The 7,990-nt window shown below is 59.1% G+C and overlaps 1 protein-coding gene across 3 annotated transcripts; it reads left to right on the forward strand.

Moving 5' to 3' along the window:
• The first annotated feature begins 477 nt into the window (after positions 1–477).
• On the forward strand, positions 478–7,755 carry VGLL2 (vestigial like family member 2). 3 transcript variants are annotated; one of them, XM_076333475.1, is made up of 4 exons: positions 478–661; positions 2,895–3,186; positions 4,943–5,482; positions 6,408–7,755. In XM_076333475.1, the coding sequence occupies exons 1-4, from the start codon at positions 581–583 to the stop codon at positions 6,530–6,532; spliced, it is 1,038 nt and encodes a 345-aa protein (XP_076189590.1). In that variant the 5' UTR covers positions 478–580; the 3' UTR covers positions 6,533–7,755. The 3 variants fall into 3 exon arrangements, with proteins under 3 accessions (XP_076189590.1, XP_076189588.1, XP_076189589.1); XM_076333473.1 differs by having other exon boundaries at positions 4,943–5,455; positions 6,449–7,755; XM_076333474.1 differs by having other exon boundaries at positions 4,943–5,455; positions 6,611–7,755.
• Positions 7,756–7,990: the final 235 nt, after the last annotated feature.

Genomic DNA, 7,990 nt, shown 5'->3' on the forward strand with positions numbered 1-7,990 from the left:
GACCCGGCCGGAGCGCGGCCCGGCACCGGCGGCGGGGCAGCACCCCGGCACGGCAAGCACATGAAATGAAATAAATGAAATCAAACGAAACGCGGCGGGGGAGGGGCTGTCCCGCTGAGCAAACCCCCCCCCCGCCGCCGCTCCGCTCCTCCGCACCCCGCGGCCGCCGGCGGGTCCCTGCGCGGCCGGGGCGGGCGCCGGGCGCCGGACCCCCCCACCCCGCGCCTCCCGCCCCGCTGCTCCCGGGCAGCCCCGGCTGCAGAAGGGGGCTCTCCCCGGCTCCCCCCACCCCTGCCACCGCCGGGCCCGGGGCTGAACCTCCCCGCCCCGGCGCCCACGGAGCCCCTCCAGCCCCGGCGCCTTTGCTGGAGGGAGCCGCGCTATAGGGAGGGAGGGAGGCAGGGAAGGAGGGCAGGGAGGGGGGTGTCATCTCAGCCCAGCGCGGTCTCATCCCCCCTCACTCCTCCCACCAATGAGTGGTGCCTCTTAACCCCCGGGAACCTCCCTCCCGCGAAGCACTGCTCCACTTTGCAGAACACGAGTTGATGAGAAAAAAAATAATTCTCGGCCGCGGCCAGCCATGAGCTGTTTGGATGTTATGTACCAGGTCTACGGTCCTCCCCAGCCCTACTTCGCAGCAGCCTACAGCCCCTATCACCAGGTACGTGCGGGGGGCAGCGGTGAAGAGGCAGAGGGTGGGAGGGGTGTCGTCTGGAGGATGGCCGTCTGGGGCCTTACCAAAAGGAAAAAGGGAAAAGGAGAAGGGGAGGGGAAAGAGGGGGGGGGGGGGGAGAAGATCTGGGAGCCTGCGATGGTGAGCGGAGCAGAACCGCATCCCACCTTGGCGCGGGGCTCGGCAGGGTACGTACCCCGGCGGCGACCGACGGGCTGCGGGCTGCCTTGGGAGCGAGAGCGCGATTTGAACCCTGCGATGGCTTTTTAGGGATTTTTTTCTTCTTTTTTTTCTTTCTTTTTTCTTCCTTTGCCGGGACGGGCTCCGTCCGAGCGCGGCGGCTGGGGGCAGCGATGCCCGGCGGTTTGCCGGGGGCCCGCCGGGGGCGGCGAGGGAGGGCTGCCCGGGGCATCGCTCACCCCCTGTGGGCCGGCATCCCGGCCGCCGCCGCGGGAGCCACTTCGGGCAGATATTTTACCAGCCGCCTTGGAGCGGGTGCTCCGGAGTCACCCTCTGGAAGTGAGGGAGGCGGGAGTGCCGGGAGGCTGCGGGGTTTCCCCGTTTTGTCGGTGGGGTAGGAAGCCCCGGCCCCCAGGGGGGCAAGGCTGCCGTGCGGCGGGGCTGCGGGGATGCTCCCCGCTCCCGGGCTCCCGGCGGCGGCGGTCGCCTGCGAGACCCGCGGGCATTTCGTGGCCGGGACCCACGTCTCGCCGCCGCGCTGCCCGCAGCTCCGCCCGGGCTGTCGCGGGCATCGATTAATCCCCGGATTTCGATAAAAGGATCCCGCCGGCCGCGGGGATGTTTCGCGGCACGCACCGCCCGTCGTGCGCGGGGAACTGCCCGCCCCGGGCCGCGCACTGTCCCGCGTGGGTCAGGGCTCGTTTCCCCGGGCCGCACCTGCTGCACACCGCTTTCTCTTTCGCCCTCCGGTTTTCTCTTTTTTCCCTCCCCCTTTTTCCTTCCAGAAATGAATTCCTTCCTCCCCCAGCCAAACGAAAAAGGGGATGGATAGAGACAGCAGCACCCCGGGCCCGGGGCGGGCGGCAGCCCCCGCCGCGCGGGGCCCGTGCCGGGGCGAGCGGCCCCGCTCCGCGCAGCCCCCGCGGCTCCGCGCAGCCCCCGGCGTGGCGGCCCGGGTGCCACCTCCAGCGCCTGGCAGCGGGGCCGGAATACCTGTTACAAATAGCAAATGATGTCTTCCCCCACCTTGCCTTCCCCCCACCACCAGCCCACCCCTCCCGCGCACACGGCTTCGTGACATTATTTAGGGGGATGATCATTACCTCAATGGCCGAGCCGGGAGCCAAGTGGAAAGGCGGGCGTCACGAAGGAGTGACATTATTAAATGTCTCGCGTGTCTTGGCCCCGGGGCTCTGACCCGTCCCCTCGGTGCTTCCCCCGCCGCCCGCTCCACGGCTCTGCCCGCAGCGGCCAAGCCCGGGCTCAGCGTCCCATCGCTTATTTCTAAGAAACTCCCAGCAGCTGCGGACACGCTAACGCGGATAAAGAGACGAAGGGAAACATCCAGCAAAATTCCCAACGCCCGCTGTTATCCCACCCAGAGGAATCCAGTAAAAACAGTCCAATCTTGTAGGAAATACCTGGAGCTTCTGGCTGGCCAGGGAAATGCTTTTTTTGCCCTGAAATGTGTTTGAGGCTGCCAGTCCATTATTTCCCCCCTTCCTCCTCCTCGCCGCTGTGGGTTACAGGACACTCTTCGGGGCAGATTTTGCCAGCAGTCACGTTTGTGCGAGCCGGGGACCTGCCCGCGCCCCCCCCCCCCCCCACCTCGCACCCCCGCATCTCAGCCCCTTGGCGGCCGCCGTCCCCCCAGGAGCCGGCCTGCCAAGTGCCTTCTTGTGCGGGACTTCGTGATGGGGACCCGCGCGTGTATCCCCCCGCCCGGCCGCGCCTGCCGCGCATGGAGGCTGTCTTGCTCCATCCCGGCCGGCATCTCTGGGTTTCGCGCCCCCAGCCCGATTTGCAGCCCCTTCGCTGCCTCCCCGCGGCAGGGCAGAAACGCAGCTACGGTGTGGGGGGCGCAGCGGGAGCCCCCCTCGCTGGCGGGCAGCCGGGGGCCAGACTTTTGCATCCTCGCGGAAAGATGGCAGGGGCGGGCTCGGCGCTGCATCCCGGCTGGTACAGGGAGGGCCAGCGCACCTTGCTGCGCTGCGTGACCGGCTCTATTTTCTTTCCTTCCCTCCCTCCCCCTTTCCTCCAGAAACTCGCATTTTACTCCAAAATGCAAGAAGCCCCGGAGAGCGGCAGCAGCGCCAGCGCCAGCAGCTCCTTCTCCAGCCACCCCGCGGCCAGCATCAAGGAGGAGGACTGCAGTCCCGAGAAGGAGCGACCCCCCGAGGCCGAGTACATCAACTCCCGCTGCGTCCTCTTCACCTACTTCCAGGGGGACATCAGCGCCGTGGTGGACGAGCACTTCAGCCGGGCGCTCAGCCAGCCCAGCAGCTTCTCGATCGGCAGCGCGAAAGCGGCGCGGAACGCCGGCTCCTGGCGGGGTGAGCGCGCAGCGCGGCGCGGTGGGGCGCGGTGGGGCGCGCAGGGCGGCGGGCCCCCCCCCCCGGGGCACCCTCCTCCCCTCCGCCGGCCGCGGGTGCCCGGCGGGCAGGCCCTGGGAGCCGGCTGCCCCGGGCCGGGAGCCGCGGGCGGTTCGACGCTTTTAGGGGAAAAAAGAAAAGAAAAACCCCTTCTGTTCGCGCCGTGCTTCCCGCTGCCCGTGCCAAGGGAGGCGGTCGGGGGAACGGAACCGCCTTTACAGCGCAGGCGATTTACCTGGCGGGGGCTGCAACCAAACAAGCCGCGGAGGGACCCCCTCGCTGTGGCTGTGGTAAGCGCCTCCCCTGCTGACCCTTGCCGGAGCAGCTTTAAGTCTAGCGCAGTGGTAATCGAAGATGGGAACAAAGCAAAAAGCAGATGTGGGAACCATCTCACCAGCTTCCCACTGCTAAAAAACAGACTGTGTGTCTCCCTGTATCTTGCCCTACGTGTATCACCACCCTGGTTGCTGCTGGAGCAGAGACAAGGATCCTAAATTTCTGAAAATGAGGGCTTTCAGACCTGCCCACGGCAGCGGCCCTGTGCCAGCAAGGCCAAGGCTGCGGCTGATGCGCAGCTCTCCACAGCCATGCCTGGTTCGCCCTGGACGGGCCCGTGGGGGTACCCAGGGCAGAGGGGAATAACCTTCCCCTCCCTCCGCCCTCCAGAGAGTTAGGGCAGGCACTTCTTTTGAGGCAGTTTTGGGGACCCTCCCTCACGGGGCCACCCGCTCATCCAAAAGCCACTTTCCCAGCCCCTCCATGAATCGCTGTTGGTAGTTTCTAAGAATGAAATAGTAGTTTAAATATTTCACAGGTGAAAGATACTCAGTGCTGGAATTGATGGCAGGAGAGGAGAGTTCTTTGCTTGTCATGAACTGCTTCCCTTTCTCCTGAGTAATGCCAGGGTGCAGAACTGACGTACCTCCCTGGCAAACGTGTATCAGGAGCATGTTTTTATTTGTCTTGGGAACACTGTGCATTCCCAATTGATAATGCGTAATGTCTATCTCTGTGCTGTTAATAATCACTAGTCCATCTTACATGTGGCTTACCAGGCAAAGAAAATGCAGGTCCTTGTCCTTTGCCCTGCCAATCCCAAAAGATCTGCAGAACGCTTCCCAAATATGTTAGAAAGAGGCATAAGTCCAGTGTAACAGATGGGGGAATTGCCCCCAGATGTTTAGAAAATTCAGGCTGGCCCTTAGTCGCATCTCGTGCTGTTCCTGCCCACTTTGAAACTGCGCTGAGGAAGCAGCCACTCTCCTGGCAGGGTCAGGCATCCTCCGAGGTGCTGGGGTAAATGCTTAGACAAGGAGATTACTATTTAGTAATAGTAGACAAACAAGAAAAATCCAACCCTGGAAATTGCTGCGGTGCATAATAGCTCTGACTCAGTTTCTACTACTGAGGAAAAGAGATGTTTCCCTCACCTTAGATGACAGCCTTGTCCCTAAATACATATTAAGAGAAACCTGGAGCAAATAGTTTCCATTTCATGGGTAAGCCCTGGGCTAGGTGTGTTGGCTGTTTAGCTGGAAAGGAATCTGTACTCGCCGGGAGCAATTTCTTGTGTTTGGCAGTTGTTTGGGGGATAAAGGGAATGCGACGGTTGATTTGGGGGGATCTGGAGAGGGGCAGAGCCCTAGGGAAAGGAGACCAGGGCTCGCTGGGTGTGCTCATTGCTGCCTTTCCTTTCTCTCCCACTCCCTTCACCCAGATGGCTCCTTCCCAATGAGCCAGCGCAGCTTCCCACCGTCCTTCTGGAACAGCACATACCAGCCCTCCTCGGTCCCAGCCACCCTGAGCAGCCCCCTGGCAGCTGCCGCCCACAGCGAGCTGCCCTTCGCCGCCGCGGCCGACCCCTACGCACCGGCCTCTCTGCACGGCCACCTGCACCAGGGTGGCCCCGAGCCCTGGCACCATGCCCACCACCACCACCACCACCACCACCCCCCCTACATCGGGACACAGAGCACTGCCTACCCCCGCCCTGCCGCCATGCACGAGGTCTATGGGCCCCACTTCGACCCCCGCTACGGCTCGCTCCTGGTGCCCACCGCCTCCGTCCGCCCCCACCGCCTCACCCCCGCCTCCGTGCCCACGCCGGTCAGCCCCCCCTGTGAACTGGGCAAGAGCGAGGCGGGCACCGCCGCGGCCTGGACGACACCGGGACCCTTCCCCAACACAGCGGGGGACATGGCACAGAGCCTCGGCCTCAATGTGGACGCAGGTAAAGAGCTGCCTTCGGCCCCTCCGGGTCCCCCCGGCTCAGCTGCACCTCTGCTCCCTGCCTCCCTCACACCACCTATAGTAGTGGGGATGGACCCCCCATGGTGGGGTGGATGGCGTGCTGCTGTGGGGGAATAAATTGGGGGTGGAAGCCCCATGGGAGGCACCCGAGGTCTGCCCTGGGTGCCCTTCTTGGGGCTCTTAGGCCAGGCAAGCGAGGAAGGGGAGGGCGAGGATGGGACAGGGCAACACATACCCCCCCACGACACCCTTTGAATTTCTGGCACCCTCAAATGTGCTCTGAGGGTGCTGGTTGCTTTGAAGTACTCTTGTCCTGGCTCTGGCCCTGCTCTTGCCTTGAGCAGCAAGAGCTGGGAGCAGGACGGAGCCGCCCCAAAAGTCACCGCTTGGCTCCCTCCACGGGCTGCCCTGAGGGCAGGAGTGTGGGCAGCCACAGCAGAGCAGGCCCATTTCTAGACCCTGTGCAGGTTCATAAACTACCTCCTCTCCTTATTTATTTTTTTCTCCCAGCTTTTGAGAGGAAAGCACAATTGCATTTGCTGAGCAAAAAGGGCAATGGTTTTCCCCAGGTACTGGTATCCTGCGTCTGGTGAGGTGCCTGGAAGTAAGGCTGTGTGGCCATAGCGGTGACAAAAAGGTGACACAGGCATAGCCAGCAGTGGCAGTTTCCCAGTCAGTGGTTGTGGAGGCAAGGAAAGCCCGCTCTGGTGGCAGTTCTCCATGCTGAAGTTGGGTTATTGCAGCCACAAATGGCTCCTTACGGTGGCCTCACTTCAGGCAGGAGGGATGTGTGCCTGCCTGCGGTCTAGCTTGGGCTCTTCTCCCTGCTCCATGGCCTCGTGGGGCTCTGGGGAGCCCGTGCTTTAGACTGATTCTCTGATCTCAGCTGGCAGAAATGCAGTTTGTCATTCTCTATCCTTAAACGCCTGTACCTATTTTTCTTCTTCCCTTTTTTTCTTCTCTCCGTTCTCAGGTTTGCAGCCTCAGGATAAAAGCAAGGATCTATACTGGTTTTAGAGCTGTCCTTCACTCTTCTTCCCCTGGCTCTCCCCTGTAGATCTCTGCCTGTTAGACATGGTGGCATTCAGAGCTGAAATCGGGTCAGTTTGTAACAGCTTCTGATCTTGGTTTGCAGCTCGCCGTTACTCCTTCTGTGGTGGATCCCTTCTGAGCTGATGTGCTGACTCAAAGACTCCCAGATCCCCCCTTGCCCTTTTCCAAGCCCACCGTGGCCCTGCAGCTCGGGGAAAGACAACGGGACTTAAAAGGACCTGGCATTGCAAGGACGGTACTTTAGACTTATTTCAGAGAGGAAAATCCTTCTGTTGCAAGAGGAGAGCCAAAGACGTTGAACTTCTATTTAAGCAGACCCCACACCCAGAACTGCAGTCGGACTACTCTAAAAGAGTCAAATGACGTCATGGATGGTGATGCAAAACCACTGGCCTTCGTACAGGGGGCAGAGGAAATCATGGGGGTTTTTTTTAGTGGTGTGAATATTTTTTTTATGGCAGTGAAAATTATTTCTTGAATGCAAACATGGGAAAGCTACTTAGCAGTTTTGAACTGGATTTTTACTTTACATTACAGAAAAGTAAAAGGAGAAGAAACTGGAGCTCACGAACATTTTTGGACTATCAAGGAACTGGTGTGATTTTTCAGCTTTGTGGTTGTGAGTGGCAAGTGTTTGGCCGGGGCCAGCTGCCCTGGGCTTACAGAGATGCAGCTGTTCCACGCACAACTGCTCAAACCCCAGAAAGACGAAAACCAAGGTGGCACTTCTCAGAGTTTGGCACAACATTTGCATTGGATATATAACGGTTGTTTGGTTGTGGTTTTTTGGCTTTTTTTTTACAAGAAACATTTTCTGGTGAAAGTAAAACCCTCTTAAAGCAGGGGGAGGAAGGAAACCCGTGAAGAGCGGCTTGCCCTCAACCCAACAGCCTTTAAGGAGAACACCAGAAGGAAAGGCACGTGATGGACAATAGGTCTGAGTTGCCTCTAACATTTCTCTTTGTCTACTTGTTGCTGTCATTTTGTCACTTTAATAGTTGTTTTGTTTTGTTTTTTTGAAAGGGGGAAAAAGATATCTATTTAACAGTAGGAAAGCTGCATTAAAGGTATCTCCTTCTTTCACCCTGTGTGCTTTTATGAAGAATTAAAGCTAAATAAGAGAAATGAGGCAAACTGGAAACTTCAGGATGAAATAGGAAAAATACCTGTCGTGTGGATGAAGTGAGTTATTTTATTACTTTGTATTAAAGATAAATATAAATCCTAGCAGCTGAAAATATTTTCTTAGTGAGTAAAAAATATGGTGATAAATACAAAAGACGAGAAAATGCAAGATTGTTGCAGTGCTACATTTTAGTGTACGGCGTATCTGTAAGATGGGTTAAAGTAAGGGGGCTCCTCCGTAATAACAGATGTTTCTTCATGAAGCTGATAGGAGAGGGGACTGTAGCATTTAGCATTGCTATTGCACTGGTAAATTAAAATGCTATTATAGGGTGAT

This window comes from Aptenodytes patagonicus, chromosome 3, assembly GCF_965638725.1.
Source record: "Aptenodytes patagonicus chromosome 3, bAptPat1.pri.cur, whole genome shotgun sequence".
Taxonomy (NCBI): Eukaryota; Metazoa; Chordata; class Aves; order Sphenisciformes; family Spheniscidae; genus Aptenodytes; species Aptenodytes patagonicus.